This window comes from Aphelocoma coerulescens, chromosome 14 (genome assembly GCF_041296385.1).
Source record: "Aphelocoma coerulescens isolate FSJ_1873_10779 chromosome 14, UR_Acoe_1.0, whole genome shotgun sequence".
Lineage (NCBI taxonomy): Eukaryota > Metazoa > Chordata > Aves > Passeriformes > Corvidae > Aphelocoma > Aphelocoma coerulescens.
In genome coordinates this window covers 2,797,435-2,818,342 of record NC_091028.1, presented here as the reverse complement: position 1 = coordinate 2,818,342, position 20,908 = coordinate 2,797,435, and the positions used below count along the sequence as shown (strand labels likewise).

The window sequence follows — 20,908 nt, the reverse complement described above, 5'->3', positions numbered from 1 at the left end:
GGTTACCAACTCCAGGCAATGCCATACACCCCATTGAAAGGACATGTTCCTTCCACCCTGCTGGTGTCCCCACTGTCACTGCACTGCCAGCGTGGTGCAGGGCAGTGTCATCCCCCACAGCCAGCGGCAGTGGCACCAGCACCTGGCACCCTTGCTTGTAGGGAACAGCCACCCAGCACTGTCCCCAAAGCCTGGCCCTGGCAGAGTGACCCCTGGGCTCCATCACGACAGGAGCCACTCTGGGGAGGCTGTGACCCAGCTTTTTCTCGGGGAAAGGGGCAAAGAACAGTTCCCCAAGTTTGGAAGCAGGGGGAGACCCTGAACCCGAGATGGGGGGTGGGAAGGGGGCAGTGGTGTGGAGCAGGGGGTGATGGTTGGCAGCAGGCAGGAGCCACCCCTTGGCTGGACACCACAGATGGCCATGGCGGGGAGGGGCAGCAGGAGGGACCCACGGCCATGGGAGGATGCTGAGAGGTGGGTGCTCTGTGGGAAGAGAAGGGTGCCTCCCCCAAAATAACATGGAGGGAGATGAGTACCCCCACCCCAAGTCATGAGTCAGCTCCATGGAGAGCCATAGAGAGATGGATACTCCCATCCCTGGGGCAAGTGGGCACAAAGTCTGACCCAGCCCCCCTCAGCTGTGTGGCCTCATTAAAACCAGCTCAGATGTCCCCTCACCTCCATCCCTGTCCCCACAAAGGTTAACAGCGGGACCGAGCTTCTAAAAAACCAAGTACAAACTTTATTTTGTTTCTTTACAAAGGCACGAGCCTCTTTTTTTTTTTTCAACTTTCTTAACAAAATAGAATAGCTTCTCAATCAACACAAAGACCTGAAAATTGTAAAAAAAATACAAAAAAAAAAAACCAAAAACCAACAAAACCAAAAAAATCCCAAAACAAAAAAAAAAAAAAAAAAAGGGAAAGGAACCGAGAAACAGCTGCAGCTGGGGGGGAACCTACTGAATACCACCGAGGCTCTACACAAGACTGGCCTAAAACCCTACAGCCGGGTGGGGGGCAGCGGGGCGAGGGGGGGACGCACAAAATGGGGACCCCCCACCCGCCACAACAGACCCAAGCAACACAATCACGAAATAGAAAAGCTCTTCGGAGCTGACGGACCCCACAAACCAGATTAAGTGCTTAAAGGAGGGATGGGAACGGGGTAGGGGGACGGGGATGGGCACAGGGACAGGGGTGGGGTGTAAAAATCAGCCCCCAATCTGCCATCCCTGTGCCAAGGAGGTGGGTGTTGGAAATGCCAGGGAGGGGTGGCATATGCCAGCCCTCCTACCATGCTCAAATGGCATCATCCCAGGATTATTTTACTCTCCAAGGGGGTTTTCCCTGCCCCACATGGGGTGCAGGAGCCATGGTGGTACCCCAATGCTGGGGATCCCTGTCCTGCCTATGCTGCCATGTCACTTGGCATCTCCCCCCTGCTTAAAAACGAACATTGAATTAAAAGAAAAAAAAACACAAGAGAAGGAAAAAACCAAATTAAGATCCCAACCAAAGGCCCTGTCCCAAGGGATCACCATCAGGAACAGCGGGACTGCTGCCGGCTTGGCAGGATTCCCTGTGGGTCGGCAGGTGGGGGGTGACAAACCAGGGTGGGGGGCTGTGACCCCCGTCCCCAATGCCCCCCACCGTGCCCTGAGCCCCCCGTGCCCCACTGTGGCCACCCCCAAGCCCCCACCCCCCCGGGAGCTGAAGGGTGACCTTTGCCTGCCTCTAACGCTCTGCTTTACAGTATTGGAAAAAGGTCATAAAAGAGACCCAAATCGCGTTGTATTTTTTAAAAATTTCAGCATATTCTCTGACGTTTCCCCCCCCTGCCCCGGCTTCCCTCCCCGGCTGCTGGCCGGGGGGTGTCAGGGCAGCTCCCCATCCCCCGAGGGCTCTTCTTTGCTCTGGTCCATGGAGTCACTGTCGTTGCCCTCGGTGTCAGAGGCAGTGTCGGAGGCGGAGGGCTCGGGGCAGGCACGCGCCGGTGTCACGATGACGGCGCGTCTCTGCTCCTCTTCCTGCAGCTGCTTCTCCTGCGTGCCCTCGATGTGCTGGATCGCCTGCCCGGGGCACACACCGGCTGTCAGGACATCGCTGGGGTCCCCTCTGACCCACCCCAGGGGTTAGGGACCCCCCGAGCCCCCCACTGCCAAACCCCCCACCGCTCCCCAGCTTACCTGAACGATGGTGTCCAGGTTTTGCCGGGACGTGGAGACCGTGTTGATGACCGAGGATGGGCCCATGGTGACCACGGTGACGTGATGGGAGGGAGGCGGCGCTGGAACGATCACGGTGGGGTGGTGGGTGGGCGCTGGGGGAGCATGTGATGGCAGGAGCTGGGGACAGAAGGGAAAGCCTGGTGAGCAGGGACCTGGGCACGGCGGTGTGGGGAGAACCTCGCGCTTGTTCACAGAGCCCAAACTCCATAAAAGCTGAAGCATCACTCGGCTGCCCCAGTTCTCCATCCCAGTGGATCCAGGAGGATGCCAGCTGAAAGCTGCTGCCACCTCAGCTTTGCAAAGTGGAACACGAAGGATTCCCCGTATCCCAAAGGGCAATGATTTGGGCTCTGAAGCCAGGAGAGGCAAGTGCCAGCCCCTCCATGGCCAGGAATTCCCCATATCCCTCGGAGATCCTCACTTGAGCAGCGGATGGGAAGATCCGCCCTAGCAGGAGGCTATGGAGAGTTCACCTAAAAATAGGCTGAACTTCCCTGGGAGGCGGCCGGCAGGGACCCTGCAGGGACACAGCTCTGCAGAAGCCCAAGAAGGGGGAAGAAGCTGGTGTTCTTCCCTCCCTTTGAAGCTCCTGGAGTGGCGTGGCCCTGGGCTGGGCTCGAGGGCGGCAGCGCACAGGGACCGGTGCTGGCACAGCGCTCGCCTCCTCCCTGCACCACTGGCAAATCCAGGTGTCTCAGGGGAAAGGCTGAAGGTTCCCATCCCCACCGCCTGCCAGCTTGACGCTCCCCTTTCCAAGACTGTTGGGTGGCAGGGAGTGGTTTGGGGATCCCTAAAATTCAGTGGGAGCCACCCAGAGAAAAGTGAAGCCCCTGAGATGAAACCCTGCCTGGCAGCAAGTGACCTTCCCTGTACAAACCCCTCTGTGCCAGGGAACGGAGCCTCTTGGAAGCCACCATAGGTGGTCTAGTCCACAGTCCCTCCATGAAACACGGGGTGCCTGCAAGCGCAGCCCCAAGCTCTGTGGGGGGCTTTGGGCCACCTCTTTCCCAAATCACCAAGGGTGGGAGCCTTGCCAGCACATCACTGCCCACAGGAGATGCCAAGTTCACCACCAAACCAACCCCCTGTGTGTCAGTGCCTGGGGGTGTCTGGGCCACACTCACCTGCGTTCGGATCTGCTGCTCGCGCTCGAGCTTCTCCTGGTGCAGCAACCTCACCTGTTCCTGCTGCTGCTGGAGCTGCACCTGCTGAGCGATCACCTTCAGCTTTTCGGGGTACATGTGGGCCTCCAGGGAGCGAACCTGCGGGCCAGAGAACCCCAGTATCAGTGGGGAGTCCAGCACCCTGCCCCCTCAGTGGCGTGGGCACAGGGGAGCCAGGAAGCCCTGGACGAGCGTGGAGAAGCGGTGTCCAGAGCAAGTGTTCAGTGACCTCACGGCACTGCTGGTGTCCCTGGGGTTCACTGGGGACATGGCAGAGGCTGCAAGAGGGCACCTGGCCTCACCTGCTCCTCCAGCATCATGCGGACCGAGCGCTCCTTGTCCAGCTGCTGCCGGAGCTCAATCATCTCCCGACGCAGATCCTCGGCCTTCTCATCTTCCCAGATGTCCGGCGAGCCGATCCCCTCGTCTTTGTCCTCTGCCCGTCGCCGTTTTGGGGAGGAGCCACTGAATTCCTGCCATGGGAATGTGGTGTCAGGGAAAGGGGGCTAGCACGGATGCTCTCCCTGCCATCCAGACATCTGGGTGATGCCACTCCCCACCACAGCTCCCTGCAGGAAAGGGTCTCCCTGGGGTCGTGTTTGATGCCTGGGGACAGATGGGTTCCTGCATGTGACCCTCATCCCCACAGCCTTGTGCCAACCTGATTCTCACACTGTGACACCCAGGACAGTTCAACCACAGCACCTGAGCTGTCTCCAGGCCATCCCTAACACCCCAAATGGGTGGAAATAATGGAAAATGGGATCCCAAGCCTTCTTCCCCTGCCAGGTATGGGATGCCAGGTTGAATGGGGCTCCCTGCCCTGCCAGGAGAATGGAAACTGGCTGATCAGGGTAGAGGGTCCCACCCTGACCCCAAGGAATTACGATGATGTCCCCTCTGTGGCCAGCCAGGATTGTCCCACCCACTCCTGTCGCACCCCCGGGGCACTACCTGGATGAACCGCTTGAGCTGCGTGTTCTGCTGCAGTAGCCGAGTCTTTTCCTGCTCCAGGGAGAAGATGTACTCGGCCGTCTGCTGGAGGATGGCTGCCTGTGGGGGAGCCAGGAGGGGCATGCTGAGGCAGGAGAGACCCCAGCGTCCCCCCAGGCCTCCTCCTGATGAGCTCTGCAAGCAGCACTGCTCCTTGCCTGTTCTCGGTGTCTCCTCCCAGAGTCCGCTTCACCCCAGGTTCCCCCTGGGGATTTCCACCGTGGTGAAACGTCCCAGTTCACCCACCTTGGGAACCTGACCGGCTGCCTCCTTACCCCACTCCCCTCTCAGTGGGGTCCCCTCCTCACCCAGGAACATGTCAGCCTGCTCCCGGGGCACTGGGGCCTGTCACACACTCCCACCCCACTCCAGGACACCAGGTTGGGGATGCACAGCCACTCCTGCTGGGAAACCTCCCCCAGGAGAGAGCTCCGTCACCAAATTAACACCCAACTACCCCCAACTCCACCTTCAGCCCCTCCATGTGCGGGACCAGCGTGTGCATCCCGCTCACCTTGCTGAGCTTCTCCCCGTCCGTGTGTGGGATGAGGGTTTTCAGGGACTGGAAGCCAGCATTGATGCTCTGCATCCGCCGTCTCTCGTTGCTGTTGGCGATTTCCCTGCGTATCCGCCGCTCCTGGTCCCGCTGGGTCTCCGGAGTCAATGGGATGTTGGCCAAGCTGCGAGAGAGACCAGGGGTTAGGGAGGAGGGTGCTGCACCCCTGCTGCCAGTTCACTGCATTCCCCCCTTGCTTTGCAATGATGATTCCAAGCCACCACAGGGATGGGTAACGCGGAGGGGACGATGGCTGCAATGCTGGCAGTCACTGAAGCAGGTGGGTGGGTTTCTCCAGCCCTGTATCCAAAGCTTTGGGGGATGCACTGGCCAAGCAGTGGCCCTGCTGCAGCCCCCTGGTTCTACTGGGCTCAGACACACTGCCCAGTGCCAAGCCTGGGCGAGGGGAGCCGGGGACCCCCGGGTGGGCAAGGGAGGCTGTGGGCTGGCCGGCTGTGTCCCCGCAGGGCCGGCCGGCGTGTGTGGCCCCGGGAAGGCGGCTCCCTCCCTCCCGCCCCGCTGATGGCTTCCAGATGACAGCTCCCAACAGAGAAGCCCCCGTCCCACCCCAAGCCGCAGCTCCTGCCTGCTTCCTGCCGTTGCCTCCTCGCCCCCCACGCCCTTGCCCCGCAGAAGGGCCGGGAAATGCCTCCCGGAGCCGGCGACGACGCCAGCATGGAGGGCAAGAGTTCCAGGCAGCCAACACCCACAGGTCCAGAGCACCAGACCTGAGCAAAGCTCACTGCTGCGGGGTCCGGCTTCACCCACACCCCACTTCTTCCCCGAGGGAAGCAGGGCAGAGGTTTTGGATCGCACTGTGCCAACTCTCCCCAGAGTGCAGGCACCCAGCACCCGCTGGCGCCGGGGATGCTGCGAGGCACTAAAGACTAAACACAGGAGCTGGGCCGCCGGCGCGAGGCGAGATAAGACGGGCTCCAGCCGCCCGTCCAGGTGCCCGGCGGTTCCCGGACGGGGAGATGGGAACATTCCACCCGGAGCCTTGCCAAAGCCAGGCTGGGAAGGAAAGCCCAGCATCCTGCCCTCATTGCCCTCCTGGTGTGGCCATGGAGGAACCACGGGGGTTTGGGAGCCCAGGGATTTCACGGATACAAGCAGCACCACCGTGTGCCCAGGCAGTGACCGGAGGCTCGCTGGCCACTCATCACTGCCTGTTGCAACTGGGGCATGCACCACAACTCCTCCAAGATACATAGGGATGGGGAAAGACCCAGCTCATCCCAGAGGGATGGGAAAGGATCCTCACTCAGCCTAAGAAGGGGATGGATCCCAGCTCTGTCCAAGGGGACAGGAATGGATCCCAGCTCGGCCCAACAAGATAGAAAAGAATCACAGCTCATCCCAAGCAGATAGGGAAGGATCCCAGATTACCCTAGAGGGATGGGGAAGGATCCCAGCTCACCCTAGAGGGATGGGGAAGGATCCCAGCTCATCCTAGAGGTATAGGAAAGGATCCCAGTGCATCCCAAGGGGATGAGGAGGGACCCCAGCTCAGCCCATGAGGGCCAGGAAGACATTTGTCCCCAGCCTCTGAGGCAGTGTCCCAGCACAGGCTGATGCTGGGTGCCAAGCACCCACTGCACTGGTTCCCAGTGGGTGTCCTGGGGGTGTGGAGCTGGAATGGGTGCCCAGGGATCTGCCCCTCTCCCTGGGAACAGCCTCTGCCGCATGGACCAAGAGCTGCTTGCAGCAGGATTGTGGCACAGGGCTCCCATCTGGTGGTGGCTGTCACCCACCTCCCTGCTCCTGCTGAAACCAGCCCCAAACTTGTCCCCAAAACACACCAACCGTGCAGGTCTTGGAGACATCATCCCTTTTGGGGTAAGGAGGTGGCTGGAGCACTGCTCTAGGATGTTGGACCACCAGAAACTTAAGAGGAATGGGATGGAGAGGCCCAGGACTGGGCAGCGCGGAAGTGGTTTCTTAAATACCGGGGAAGGAGGAAGAGCCTGCTTCCTCACCGGCAGACCTCCCGCAACCTGCCCCAGCTGCTCTTCCTGGGAAGAGACCTGAGAAGTGACAGCAAAATACGGAAAGGGCAAAGACCCATGGATTCAGACACCCAGCATGGCCAGGGATGGGGCAGCACAGAGGCAGGGGGAGCAGGTGGCACCCACTGGAGTCCCCAGGGTGTCCCCAGCCTGGTGCTGGTGCTGTGGGGTTTGTGTCGGGCAAGCAGAATTTGGTCCTTCCCACCCTGGTGAGGACATTGCACTCGCCTGGACCTCGTGGGAAATAAACCCATGTGGGTGTTGGAGCCAGGCACAAGGCCCACGGCAGATGCCCCGCTGTCCACTCATGTCCAACACTGATCACAACTGGTGCTGTGGGCAAGGGAGGCACAGCCATGTGGGCAGGGTGTCCCCAAGTGCCTTGAGGTCACAGGTACCGTGTTCCCGAACTTGCAGGCAGTGTATCCCCAAGTTCAGAGGCAGGGTATCTCCACGCTTCCATGAAGGGCACTCCTAAGCTTACTAAGCTCAGGGTCAGGGTACACCTGAGGGTACAATAAGGGTATAGCCAAGTGTCCCCAGCACCCCCAGCTCACAGGCAGGCTGTCCCCCAGCACCCTGAGCTTCCAGGCAGGGCGTTCCTGAGCTCCTCGAGGTCATAAGCAGGGCAGCCCCCAGCACCCCGAGCTCCATGCAGGGAGCCAGCAGCCTGAGCTCAGGGCAGGGTCTCCCAGAGCTCGGGGCAGTGGGAAGGCTGCTCCCGGAGCTCTGCCCCGTGCCGGGGTCAGTGTGGGGCCGTGCTCCGAGCGGGACGGCCGCATCCCCCTGCCCATGCAGTCACCCCCCAACCCACGGGTCCGCAGAGACCAACGCGGGGGACCCCAGTGAAGCCGCCCCCCGGCCTGGGTCGCTGCCCCACCGCTGCACGCCCGGGGGGGCTCAGGTGTGGCCACCCCCCGGGATCGCCGGGACGGAGCCCCCCACGCCGTGGGGCAAGGGCAGCACCCCGAGGGTCCGGGCCCCCAACACGTGCCGTGGGGGCCCACGCTGCCCCACAGCCCCGCGGGGCCCGACGGTTCGCGCCGCCCCACGGCGGACCCGGGCCCACGGGGGCTCAGAGCTCCCGGGGGCGGGAGCCCAAGGCCCGGGGAGGCGGAGGGGGGGAGAGGGAAGGGGGGGAGGCTCAGGGCCGCCCCGCGTGGCCCCGAGGCCCCCGGCCCCCCCCCCCGCCCGCCGCCCCCCGCCAGCCCCCGCCGAGCCCCGCGGGCGCAGCCCCCGTCCCCGGCCGCCCCCCCCCCCCCGCCCGCCCGCCGGGGCTCCCCGCGTGTCCGCGGGCTTTGTGCCGCCGCTCCCGCACTACATGTCCCGGCAGCCCCGGCCGCGACCCGCCTCCTCCGGGCGGCTGCAGAGTCACGGCCAGGCCCGGCGGTAAACACACACCCCCGCGCCCCCCGGACCCCCGCGCCCCGCGCCCCCCGCCCCGAGCGCGCCCCGCCGCACCCGCGGGGGCCGGGCGGGGGTGGGGGCGCGGCGCTCCCCGCCCGGGCCACGCGCGGCCGCCGGCCCCATGTGCGCGGCCGGGACCACGTGCGGGCGGTGGGGCCGCGGCGGCCGCGCCGCTCCCCCCGTTCTCCGCTCCCCTCTTCCCCGCCATGCCCCCCCAGCTCCCCCGAGCCCCCCGAGCCCGAGATCTCCCGGCGCCCCCCCACCTGCAGAGCCCGCCGATGACCTCCTTCTCGGATTTCCTGAAGTGCTGCAGGGCCGGCACCTTGGGGGCCGGCACCATGAAGTACTCCATAACGGGGGCGGGGGGCCCGGTTCAGCCCAGCCCGGCTCGTCCCGGCCCGGTTCAGCCCCTCCCGGCCCGGCTCCGGCCTCTGCCCGCGGCCCAAGGCGGGAAACAGCTGGAGCGAGCGCGGCTCCCGCCCGCCGCCGCCGCCGCTCCCCCGCCCGCCCCCGCCCGCCCGGCGCCGCCCCCGCCCCGCACCGGCCCCGCGTAAACAAAGGCGGCGGGAGGGGCCGCAGCGCGGCCGGAGCGGCACCGGGACACGGCGGCGGGACGCGGCGGGACGCGGCGGGGCGGGGGGCGACCGGAGCGGCCGGGACGGTACCGACCCTTGCTGGCACCGGCCCGTCACGCCGCGTCGCGTTCTGACCTAGCTCCATCCTGTGCTACTCTATCCTATCCCACTCTATCCCATCCTACCCTCATCCTGCCCTGTCCCCAACCCATCCCACCTCATCCCATCCTGAGCTGTCCCCATCCCCCTCCAATACCCATCACATCCTATCCTCATCCCATCCTGCCCTAGATCGCCTATCCTATCATACCCTATCCTATCCCAGCCTGACCTGTCCCCATCCCATCCTACCTCATTCTATCCTACCCTAGCTCCATCCCGTCCTACCCTATCCTAACCTGTCTCCATTCCACCCTACCTCATCCCATCCTGCCCTAGTTCCATCCAATCCTACCCTATCCTACGCTATCCCATCCCTCGTGTCCCTATCTCATCCTATATCAACGTGACCTGTCCCTATCCCACCTCATCCCAGCCCATCTTGCCATAGCTCTGTCCTACCCTGCTCTATCCTATCGCATCCTGACCTGTCTTGTCCCAACCTATCCTACCCTATCCTATCCCAGTCCTATCCCATCCTATCCTGACCTGCCTTGTCCCCATCCCCATCACATCCAAGCTTCACTCCATCCTAACTCATCTCATCCCATCTCATCCTATCCAATCCAGTCCTGTCCTATCCTGTCCCATCCTATTCTATCTCAGCCCATCCTGACCTGCCTTGTCTCCATCCTATCCTATCCCATCTTGCGGTATCCTGACCTGTCTTGTTCCAGTCCCATCTCATCCTGTCCCATCCTGTCCAACCTCATCTGATCCTGTTCCATCCCATCCCACTCTGTCCTGTTCCCATTCTATCCTACCTTTTCCCTATCCTGTCCCACCTCATCTGCCCTACCCTATCCTATCCTATCCTGTCTTGTCCCTATTCCATTTTATGCTATCCTTTCTTGTCCCTATATAATCCTCTCCTATATTCAGCTTGTCCCACCTCATTCTACCCTATCCCCATCCCATCCCATCCCATCCCATCCCATCCCATCCCATCCCATCCCATCCCATCCTGCCTAATCCCCACCCCATCCCATCCTCTCCTACCCCACCCCGGCCTGCCCTAGTCCTGTCCCATCCTCTCCTACTCCATCTGATCCCATCCCTATTCCACCCCATCCCTGTTTCCAGCAGGGTCTGGCTTCCGGGGGGGTCAGGGGGATGCCAGTGGCTGGGGGGGGGGCATCACAGCAGCCTTGGGGCTGCCACGGGGCTCAGGGAGTTGGGGGTGACAGGGGTCATGTGGCTGGCAAGGGGCTTTGGAGAGGAGGCTCTGGGGGTTGATGTGGGGCTCTGGGAGCTGATGGTGAGCTTGAGGGGTCGATGGGGGGCTCTGGGTGCTGGCAGAGTGGCCCTGAAAGCTGGCAGAGGGCTTGAGGAGCTGCTCGGGGGTCTGGGGTCTGGCAGGGGCTGTGGGGCCTATCAGGGGGCTTGGGGGCTGGCAGGGGCATGGAGTTCACAGGAGCCTTGGGGTTCAAGGTTTTGGGGACAGCAGGGTCATGTGGCTGGCAAGGGGCTTTGGGGGGGCTTCTGGGGGGCTGGCAGAGGGGTTCTGGGGCATGGGGGGGCTCAGGGGGATAATGGGGGGATGATAAAGGCTTTGGGGGGCTGTGGGGGCTGGCAGGGGGCCACAGGGCTAGCAGGAGCCATGGGGGGCTGGCAGAAACTGTGGGGGGGTTCACAGGGCACAAGGCTGGGAGTCTGAGGGGCTGGTAGGGGGGTACAGGGCTGTCAAGGGCCATGGGGGGCTGGCAGGAGCCACGTGGTACCTGAGGGTACCTGTGGGTACCTGTGGCAGGTGACCACCCCCCAGAGCCCCCCCAGCACTGTCTGCGTGGGTCCAGGGCTACCGGAGCGGGAATGCCGGGGGGTCCTGGGGCTGGGCTGTCACCCTGGAGGGGCAGGACCCAGCCCTGCAGAGCAGGGTGGGCTCAGCCCTCCCCCTCCCACAGCCCGGCCCCGCCGGGAGCTGCAGGACAGGTTCTGCCGGGTGTCCCCTGGGCCCCCTGCCCGGCCCCCGCGGGGGCCCCACTGCGGGGGCTGCGCGTCCCCCCACGGCGCGGGGACCACCGCGACCCCCCTCCCTTTTATACTGAGGCTGTTGGGGACACAACAGCTTCTTCCCTCCCCGCAAAAAAATCCCACGGGTAGGGTGGGATTGCGGTCCCGCGTGGGACAGTGCTGCCCTCCCGTGTCTCCCCTCCCTGTGGCGGGGATGTTGGGGACACAGCAGCTCCCCCCCGCAAGAAAACCCAAACCACGGGTAGGACGTGGCTTCAGCCGCCTGTGTTGGTCAGAGCTGCCTGTCCATTCGTGTGCCCCGTTCTGCTGCGGGGCTGTTGGGGACACAGCACCTCTGCCCCCCCCCCCCCCCCAAAAAAAAAAAACCAAACCCCAAACCGCGGGTGGGACGTGGTTTCAACTGCCCGCGTGAGACAATTCTGCCCCTCATTCGTGTCCCACCTTTTGTGGGGCTGTTGGGGACACAGCAGCTCCCTCTCCACCCAAAAGTCCGCATGGAACAGTGCTTCCTCCCCGTGCGTCCCTCCCTTTCCTAGGGAGGACACCGCATCTCCCCCTGCAAAAAAAACCAAAACCAAAACAACCACGGGTGGGGTGTGACTTCCGCCACCAGCCTGGGACAGTGCGGTCCCCACGTGTGTGTCCCCCCCTTTCATAGTGGCGCTGCTGGGACAATGCAGCTTTCCCCGCAAAAAAACCAAAACCAAACCAAACAAAAACCGCGTTGGACAATGTTGTGTGTCCCCCCCCTTCCGATCCCCCCCCCCCATTTCTGGGGGGCCGTTGAGGACACCGCAGCTGCATTCCACCCCCAAAATAAAATCACGGGTGGGGTGTGCCCAGCCACCCGCGTGGGCCCCGGGGGAGGGACCCCCCCGGCGAGGCTGCAGCATCCGGGCCGGCCCCGCCACATCCTGCCGCCGGAAGGAGCCGCGGCCCCGGGACAACCCCCCCGGCGGTGACGTCATGCGGGGGCCCCCGCCAGGCGTGACGCCAGCCCCGCTCTGTGACGTCACGCGACGGGCGGGCGGCGCCGCTCCTGCGGGGAGGGGGATCCCCCCCAACCCCCCCCATTTCCCCGGTGTGACCCCCACCCTTCCCCCCGAGCCGCCCCGGTACGGGGTGGGGGCTCCGGTGGGTGCCGCCCCCCGCCCCGCCACGTCCCCGGCGGGGACAGGGACACGGGGGGGGGGGGACACGGACACGCGGGGGAGGGGGGTGGGCTCTGCCGCAGCGTCGGGGTGACCTTGTGCGGGGGGTGGCGGGTCTGCCCCGCGGGTCCCCCCCCCCCCCCGGGGCGGGGCTCGGTGCCCCCCGGTGCCCCCCGCGGGGGCGGGGAGGGGCCGCCCCCGCCCCCGCCCAGCGCCGCCCGCAGCCGGGGCCGGGCCGCTCGGTGCGGGGTGGCCATAAATCACGGCGGGCAGAGCCCCCGCCCCGCCGCCGCCCCCGGGACCGGGCAGGGGGGGCCCAGCCCCGCCGCCGCCACCCCCGCCCCCAGCCCCTGCGGATGTGGCGGAGCGGCCCGGCCGCCCCGCACCGGCCCCGGCACCGGCCCCGGGGGGCCCCGCTCCGCCGAGCCCCGCACCCCGCCCCGCTTCCCGCCCGGCGCTGAGCCCCCGCCGCAGGTACGATCGCGCTCCGGGCACCGCGGAGGGGAGGAGGATGAGGATGAGGACGATGCTGCCACCGTCGGGGGAGGGGAGAGCCTGCGGGGAGCCCCTTCCTCGCCACCCTCGGGGGTGCGGGGGGTCCCTTGGCACCTGCAGCCCCCCCCGCCCAGGGAGCGGGTCGGGGGAGACGTGGCCCCGCTGCACCCCCAAGGGAGATGAGAGGGGGCTTCCTCGCTGCCCGGTGGGTGCCAGGGGGGTGGCCGTCACCCGCCGTCCCCCCGCACCCCGGGCGGGTGTCCTGACCTTGGCCGTGGGGCGGGGGCTGCGGCGGGGACGTGCTGGGTGGCTCTGCCCGGCTGCGGCCACCTCCGGGGACACACCAGTGTCCCCATGGTGCGGGGTGGGGGGGAAAGGCTGGCATTGGGTGGGGGGTGCAGGACGTCCCCATCCCGGTCCCACGCCCGCGGTGCCACCGCCCGGCAGCCACCCGTCACCGCGGTCCCCTTCGCGGGGGGCTCCCGATCCCCATCATGAGAAGTGACAAGTCCCCACCATAGGGGGTGACAGTCCCACGGCCTCGCGGGGTTGAGGCGTGGGGTGGCCAAGCCCAGGCTGTGCCGTTGCGGGGTGTTTTGGGGACTAGGACGGTGTGACCCCCCCCCTCCCTGAGGTGCCAGCAGCGGGGACCACAAATTGTCCCCGATGTCCCCAGGCACTGCTGCAGGCGCTCGCTGCCTGCCCAGCATGGAGAAACCCTGCAGCCAGTGGACACCTCCCCTTCCCCATGCCTTTGTCACCCTGCTGTCACCACCTCCCCCAACCAGGGTCCCCATGTGCCCCCATCCCGACGATGCTGCCGCACCCAGGGTGCTGATCCGCTGGGTGCTTGGGACCACCCTGCTGCTGTCCCCGCCTGCTCCAGCTGCGTCCCCAGGCAGGGGTGGCAGGGGCCCTGGTGCTGGCGGCACTGCTGTGGGGCTGCTCCCGGGGTGGGAGGGAGCTGGTGTCAGCCCTCTGCCAGGATCCCTATGGCTTCCACATGCCCGGGAAGGGGGAACCGTGGCACCGGCCTCAGCTCGGGGGCCACAGCCATGTCCGCTCCTGGGGACACCTTTGGGAGCTGCCGTCAGCCCGGCTGGCGTGGGGTGACGGGTGCTGGAGGGACACAGTGACAAGATGGAGCTACCAGCAGGATGTGACCCCCCCACAAACCCGTCAGGCACCGGTGGGCTCCTGTGAGGAGTCGCTGTGGCAGTGCCAGCACCATCTGCAGTGGGACAAGGAGGGATGGCAGGTCCCACGGGGGCCCGCGTCCTGCCAGCAGCCGTGGGGACAATGACCCACATCCTGCCAACCCACCCACGCTGCCCTGGCACGGGGGGCTCCGGGGACTGCCCCCCGTCGCGGCGGTGCCAGCCTGCCGCTGCCAATTGCCACGGCGGCGGAGACCGAGCCCTGCCTGCAGCGCTGGCATCACTCCCACTCCCCGAGCCCCGGGGTCACCATCCCCTGGCGATGGCACTGACATCCCTCACCGCCGCCATCCTCGAGCCCACCGCGCCGCGGGAGCCTCTGCCCCGCGGTCCCTCTGTGCTATTCCTGGCGGGTTTGGGGCTGGAAGGGGGATACACGACACCCCGGCAATGCCAGCAGCCTGGAGACCTGGCACCCCGCCGGCTGTACCGGGGTCACCCCGGGTCCCCCAGCCGTGCCGGCGGCCAGGCAGAGTGGGGGGCCCAGGGGACCCCGGCCTGGCTGGTGGAGATGGGGGGGGGACTCCCCCCGCGCCCGGGCTCCATCCCAGCGGCCCCCACCCGGACTGGGAAGCCCCTGGGCCCAGCCCCGCGACGGACTGGTTTGAACTGGTGTGGCGGGGGGGAAGCTGGGCTGGGGCTGGGCTGGCAGCGCCTGGCGCGGGCAGGAGAGGCCATGGGGGGAGAGCAGGCAGGGGCAGGCAGGAGCGGGCAGGGGCCTCGCGCGGGGGCCGCAGGTGCTGGGGCGTCCGGCCAAGCCACCGCAGGGCTTGTCCCCGTCCCCATCCCGGCGGGGCCCCCGCGGCGCCCCGTTTCCCGAGGCCGCGTGGTTTGGCAGCCGCCTGCTCGCCCGCCCGCGGCCGCGCTGGGAGCCCTGGCGTCAGCGGCTGGAGGCCCCTTTCCCACCCGGCCCGCCCGGGGATGGCTGCGGTCCCCACCCAGCACCGCCCGCACCGGGACCCCCCAACCTCCCAACCCTGAGGACGCGAGGACACGACCGTCGTGGTGGGACCAGCCGTGACGCCTTGCCTGGCCCCAGTGCGGGACCACCGTGGCTGGGGGGCTGCCAGCACCCTGTCCCACTCCTTGGGCTGGGGGTCCTGCTGTGACACCGCAGCTGTGGGGTCCTGTCCCTGTGTCTGTCCCTAAGCTGTGCCACCAAGCTGTGGGGCACTTGGGGGTTTGCTGGAGCCCGAGAACCATGGTGGGGCTCAGGGTGGGGACACCCCATGGGCACATCCGCAATGGGGCGCAGGGTGAGGACCCCCCAGAGGGGAAGGGCCCCTCCGTGGGCAGACCCCCATGGCCGGGAAAGCTCACTGCTTGTCCCTGTCCCACTGGCATGGGGCAGCCTCCACAGCGGTGGGAGGAGGTGGATGCTCAGGCAGGGACCCCCCCCACTGGAGAGGAGGGACCCGACTATGGGACTGACCCCACGGCCACGGGAGGCTCAGGGTGACGAGATGCCGTGGGGCAGCTCCTCCCACCCTGGGAGCCTGGGACAGGAACCCCCCCTGGGACCGGCCCCTCGGCCAGCACAGGGGTGCAGGCGGGGGGTCCCCCGCCCCGCCGCCCGGGCCCCATGCCCCCCGCGGCTCCTCCGCATTCCTCAGCGTCTGAGCCGGGCTGGACCCCCGCCAGCGCGGGGGGCCCCTCCGGCGGGGCAGGGCGGGGGACGGGCCCCCCGGGGCGGGGTGGGGACGGAGGGGGCCCCCCCGCTGCCACGTGTGCTGGGTGCGCCGTGCCCCCCGACACGGCCCCTCGGCCGCCCCCACCCTGCCCTGGGCGATGCGGGTGGCCGCGGGGGCACAGCCGGGGGACCGCATCGGCTCCGGCTCGGCCGCTCACTGCTGCACCGAGCTGCCCGTTCTCAGCTGCCCGCCAGATGTGCGGCGGCCGAGCCACGAGGGTGGCATTGTGTTGTGCCATTCCATGCCATTCCATGCCACGCCGTGCGGCCGGCAGCCCCTGCCCGGCCCCGGCAGCAGCGGCGTTGGCCGGCGGGGAAGGGGCCCCGGCGGGGGAGGAAGCTCTGCCGCCTCCGGGGCTGGGGCCAGCGGGCTCGGCCGCCCGGGTCACCGCCGGGCTGATGGCCGCCACCGCCCTCCTCTGCCGCTGGGAAAGGCCTCGCTGGGGCAGGCCCGCGGGGACTGACAGACGGACGGATGGATGGATGGACGGATGGGGGGGGGCGGAATGGGGACACCACAGCTCCAGCGCCGCGGGTGCCCAGGGGATTTGGCAATCCCCGGCAAGGTTTGGTCACGGGCCAAGGGGCTGTGCCGGCGACACGGAGAGGACACACTGGGGACACCGAAGGGCCGGGGCGGGGACGGGGGGGGCCCGGTGCCATGCCCTGCCCTTTGCCCGCTGCGGGAGGGGGCCGCGGCAGGGTGGCCGGAAGGGACGGCACGGTCTCCGTGCCAGCACCGTGTCCTGTAGCCCGGGGCAGAGCGGGCATTGCCATGGGGCCGGGCTGGGCCGATGCTCTGGGTGGCACTGGTGCCCCGCACCCCTGTACTGACCCCTGGGTGTCCCCCGCAGAGCCCACCCCGGCACCATGCATTCCCTGGAGGAGCCCCTGGACCTCAAGCTGAGCATCTCCAAGCTGCGAGCTGCCCGCGAGAAGCGGGGCCCCTCCGGCCCCCGACCCCGCGCTCCCCAGCGCCCGGACACCCCGCCGGCCGGGGATGGCCGAGGGGGCAGCCGGGCGGGTCGCCGGGCCGTGCCAGCCTCGCCGTCCCCCGGGCTCCTGGGACATTCCAGGCTGGTGGAGCCGCGGGATGGACGCTTCCCGGCCGCCGTGCCGGTGGTGGACCTCAGCCTCTCGCCCCGCTCCGGGGGGGAGTCTCCGGCTGGCAGTGCGTCGCTGTCCCCTGAGCGCCAGGGCAGCGGGGACCTGCCCGGCCCCCTCACCCCACACGTAAGTACGGCCGTGACCCCCCCCGAGGTGTCCCCAGCGATGGGGACTGTGCCCGGACGGCGTTCCCGACCTCGGCAGTGTGCCCGGTGCTGCCGGTGTACACACAGCCCGGGGTCAATGTCCTGCCTGGCCCCCCTGGTCCCCGACCCCAGAGGTATCCCCGGGGTGGCTCCTCGGAGGTCTATTTGGGGTGTCTGTGGGGGCCTCTGTGGGGTTTTGGGGTCCCTGAGGGGGGGTGGCAGATCCAGGGGTTTTCTGGGCAGCCTGGGGTGATCTCAGGGGGAAGGGGGATCCCTGGGGGGTCTCTGGGAGGTTCTGGGGTTCCTGGGGGGCTGGGGGGAGTCTCTGGGAGGGCTCGGGGGGGTCCTGGGGGTCTCCATGCAGCTTGGCCCTGTCCCCCACCGCTTCCCCATCCGGACTCTGCTCCAGGATTTCCAGTCCTTGCGCTACATCGATGGCCTCCCCAGCTCCTTCCAGTTCTTCCTGCCGCTGGGGGCTGGGGGGGCCCTGCACCTGCCCCCTGCCGCCTTCCTGCCCCCCAGCAAGGAGAAACGGCTCCCCCCCGAGCTGCCCCTGCCCAAGCAGCTCGTCTGCCGCTGGTCCAAGGTCAGCGGGGAGGGCTGGGGGCTGCGGGGGGTTATGGTGGTGGTGTGTGGGAGCTTTGAGGGTCTGGGGGTGGTGATGGGGGGCTGGGAGACAACATGGGCATTGCAAGGATGGGGGGCACGCGGGGTAATTTTGGGCTGGGAAGAGGACATGGGGCTGAAAAGCCATGGCGGAGCTCTGTAGGGCTGTGGGCAAGTTTTGGGGCTGTGGGGCCAAGCAGGGCTGGAAAAGTGGTGATGGGGAGGTGGGGGCTGTGCAGAGGTGCTGGGGGGGTGATATGGGGCTGGGGGTCATGCAAAGGGCTGTTTCCATTTTCCCAAATGCTGGTGCTGCTGCGTAGGGGGTGCAGGTGGGAGTTGGGATGGGATGGGGGGCAGGGGCTGGCCATGATAGGGGGACGGGCCCCCCTTGGTGCCCACCCCGCTGGGCTCCCTCACCCCCAGCCTCTTGCCCACAGTGCAACCAGTTCTTCGACCTCCTGCAAGACCTGGTGGACCATGTCAATGACTTCCACGTCAAACCCGAGAAGGACGCGGGGTACTGCTGCCACTGGGAGGGCTGTGCCCGCCATGGCAGGGGCTTCAATGCCAGGTGGGCAGGGGGGATCTCTGGGGCCTCTGGAGTCTCTGCTGTGGGGAGGCAGGAGCCTGGCACTGGGGCTGTGCAGGGGAAGCCTCCATCCATCCCTCCATTCATCCACTCATCTGTCCATCCCTCCCTCCCTCTCATGCAGGGGGTGAGGTCCTGGGGGGCTGGATGACTGTGCTGGCCTGGATGTCCCCATCCTCCCACCCCATAGTCAAGGCACGGGGCAAGGACTCGCCCTCAAAGTCAGGGCTGACCCCTGTCCCTAACGTTCCCTCCCCGATGCTTCCGGTGATAGGACAAGGGCGAACAGTTTTAAGCTAAAAGAGGAGAGATTTAGATGGGATATTGGGAGGAAATTTTTCCCTGTGAGGGTGGTGAGGCCCTGGCACAGGTTGCCCAGAGCAGCTGTGGCTGCCCCATCCCTGGAAGTGCCCAAGGTTGGATGGAGCTTGGAGCAACCTGGGATAGTGGAATGTGTCCCTGCCCATGGCAGGGGGGTTGCAATGATACGAGCTTTAAGGTGTTCCCAACCCATTCCATGACTCTGTGATTGCCCCAAACCCGGCAGGTACAAGATGCTGATCCACATCCGGACGCACACCAACGAGAAGCCGCATCGCTGCCCCACCTGCAACAAGAGCTTCTCCCGCCTGGAGAACCTGAAAATCCACAACCGCTCGCACACAGGTCAGCGCGGCACCTGCACTGCCCTCACCAGGGGAGCGGGGGGCTCGGGGGATCACAGGGGAACACGGCAGGGCTGGTGCCCCCGGCAGACCCGGTGCTGTCCCACAGGTGAGAAGCCCTACATCTGCCCCTACGAAGGCTGCAACAAGCGTTACTCCAACTCCAGCGATCGCTTCAAGCACACCCGCACCCACTACGTGGAGAAGCCCTACTCCTGCAAGATGCCGGGCTGCCACAAGCGCTACACCGACCCCAGCTCCCTCCGCAAGCACATCAAAGCCCACGGCCATTTTGTGTCCCCCGAGCACCCGGAGATGCTCAAGGTCCACCCGCCTCCCAAAACGCCCCTGGGCTCGGCGGAGGTGCCCTACGTTAACGGGGCGCAGCTCGTCATCCCCAACCCCGCTGCCCTCTTCGCTCCGCCGGGGCTGCCGGCGCTGCCCATCCCTTTGGCACCGGCACCCCTCGACCTCAGCGCCCTGGGCTGCGGAGCTGCGGGCGCCCTGCCCGGCCTGCCCGGCCCCGTCCTGCCCCTCAACGGCGGCCCCTTGAACTTGGCCAAGAGCCCGCTGCTGCCCTCGCCCTTCGCGGCGGGGCTGGGGCTGCCCGTCATGTCGCTGCTGGCCGGCGGGGCCAAGGCCGAGGGGGAGAAGGGCAGCGGGGCTGAGGGGCGGCCGCCCAAGGCGGGCAAGGGGCTGGAGAGCCGGAAGGAGAGGGGCGAAAGGACGGAGCCGGGGCGGCCGCGGGTGCCCCCCGAGAGCCTGGCCCTGCTGCCGGGGGCCGTGCTCGACCTCTCGGCCGGTGTCAGCTCGGGGGGCAGCCCCGAGGCGCTGCCCCCCGGCTGGGTGCTCATCCCCCCCGGCTCCCTGCTGCTCAAACCCGCCGCTGTCAACTGAGGGGCCCGACGATGCCCGGGGCCAGCCGCCGGCCCCGTGGGCAGATCTCGCTCCCTGGGGACGGGGGGCATGGCCCTCTCCTCCCCGTGCAGCCCCGGCGGGGCCTCGCTCGTGCTTTTACCCGTCACGAAAGAAGAACGGACTCTTCTGAGAAAAGCAATAATCCCTCGGCGGCCGGAGCCGGCTGCGACCCCGTGCTGGGGGCAGGTGGGGCACAGGGGGGTCCCCCTGCTCCCCCCGGCCCTGGGCAGCCGGATACGCCGCTATTTATTTCTCGACCAGCCCCCTGCTCCGACAGGGTCTCGCTTGGGCTCTCCTGCTTCCGCTGACTCGGCGTCTCCCTGCCCGAGGCCCCAGTGCTGCTGTGGGGGGCCGCAGCCCCCAGGCTCCCGCCGCACGGACAGCGGGGTGACAGCCGGGGGACCACCCGCTCCTGCAGCCCCGAGCCGTGCCCGGCCGTGCCATCCCACCCCGCATGGCCAGCACGGCGGCGGGCAGTGCCGCGGCCACGGCACCCTTGCCGGGCCCAGCTGGCTGGGCACTCGCCGGCCAGGCGCCCGCCCGCGCCCTCCTTCTCCCCCTCCCCACGGCCGCCCCCGTCCCGCCGCCTCCCCGGCCCTCCCGTGACAAGGCACACGGCCGCGTGTGCTGCTCGCCGGGGCACAGCCCCGCTCTAGCTACGTTCATACCTAACCACGCACCGCGAGCGCATGCGGGCAGCGCGGGCACGGCCGGCACCGGCTGCCGGGCACCCACTCCTCGGGATGCCCCGGTGGGATGCTCCCGGGGGAGCCCCCGGCCGTGGGGCAGTGTGCCCAGCCTCAGCGCGGGCGCGGCTCGGAGCCTCCCCCGGGGGTCACACGTACCTCCCGCTCGCTCCGAGCCACGGGGGTCTCCCCAGTGCTGCCCTTCCGTGCTGAAGGAGCCCCGCGTGCCCCGCAGGGAGCCGGTCTCCCTGCCCTCACCGGCGGCCGCCCGGCGCTGCCCTTGCCCAGCATGGCCGCGGGCCCTCGACCAGGCCGCCCCGGCCGGTGAAACGTCTCCTCGCTCCTCGTTGGTTTGTTGTTGCACATTCCAGGACATCAGTATTTTAACGGTCTCGAAGTGCCTTTCTATCGTAGTTTCTGGGTTGTTTTTATTTTCCTCCTGTTGGGCTCCATCGCTGTTAGCGTAGCGTGTAAGGACTGCACAAGTACGAGATAAGCTAACGACTGTAACACTATATTCGTCCAGGGGAGAGGAAGTTTATTAAGAAAACAATAAAGTGAAGTTGAAGTAA

The 20,908-nt window shown here is 67.0% G+C and overlaps 2 protein-coding genes across 2 annotated transcripts; one reads left to right on the top strand and one right to left on the bottom strand.

Moving 5' to 3' along the window:
- Positions 1-1,713: 1,713 nt before the first annotated feature.
- Positions 1,714-8,842, bottom strand: TFAP4 (transcription factor AP-4). Its single transcript, XM_069029753.1, has 7 exons — positions 8,622-8,842; positions 4,901-5,066; positions 4,348-4,446; positions 3,696-3,866; positions 3,355-3,492; positions 2,189-2,347; positions 1,714-2,071 (listed from the first exon to the last, which is right to left on the bottom strand). The coding sequence occupies exons 1-7, from the start codon at positions 8,708-8,710 to the stop codon at positions 1,877-1,879; spliced, it is 1,017 nt and encodes a 338-aa protein (XP_068885854.1). The 5' UTR covers positions 8,711-8,842; the 3' UTR covers positions 1,714-1,876.
- A 3,785-nt stretch (positions 8,843-12,627) lies between these two features.
- GLIS2 (GLIS family zinc finger 2) lies at positions 12,628-20,908 on the top strand. Its single transcript, XM_069029487.1, has 6 exons — positions 12,628-12,691; positions 16,474-16,852; positions 17,282-17,458; positions 17,916-18,049; positions 18,615-18,733; positions 18,842-20,908. Exons 2-6 carry the CDS (start codon positions 16,490-16,492, stop codon positions 19,627-19,629), a joined length of 1,581 nt encoding a protein of 526 aa, XP_068885588.1. The 5' UTR covers positions 12,628-12,691; positions 16,474-16,489; the 3' UTR covers positions 19,630-20,908.

Excerpts from the sequence above, each read along its gene's own strand:
- TFAP4 (XM_069029753.1), bottom strand. The coding sequence starts at position 8,710 with ATGGAGTACTTCATGGTGCCGGCCCCCAAGGTGCCGGCCCTGCAGCAC. Across the intron at positions 3,867-4,347 it reads AGCTCAAGCGGTTCATCCAG|GAATTCAGTGGCTCCTCCCC; the intron begins GTAGTGCCCCGG and ends TTCCCATGGCAG. Across the intron at positions 2,072-2,188 it reads ACCTGGACACCATCGTTCAG|GCGATCCAGCACATCGAGGG; the intron begins GTAAGCTGGGGA and ends TGCCCCGGGCAG.
- GLIS2 (XM_069029487.1), top strand. The coding sequence starts at position 16,490 with ATGCATTCCCTGGAGGAGCCCCTGGACCTCAAGCTGAGCATCTCCAAG. Across the intron at positions 16,853-17,281 it reads CCGGCCCCCTCACCCCACAC|GATTTCCAGTCCTTGCGCTA; the intron begins GTAAGTACGGCC and ends ACTCTGCTCCAG. Across the intron at positions 17,459-17,915 it reads TCGTCTGCCGCTGGTCCAAG|TGCAACCAGTTCTTCGACCT; the intron begins GTCAGCGGGGAG and ends TCTTGCCCACAG.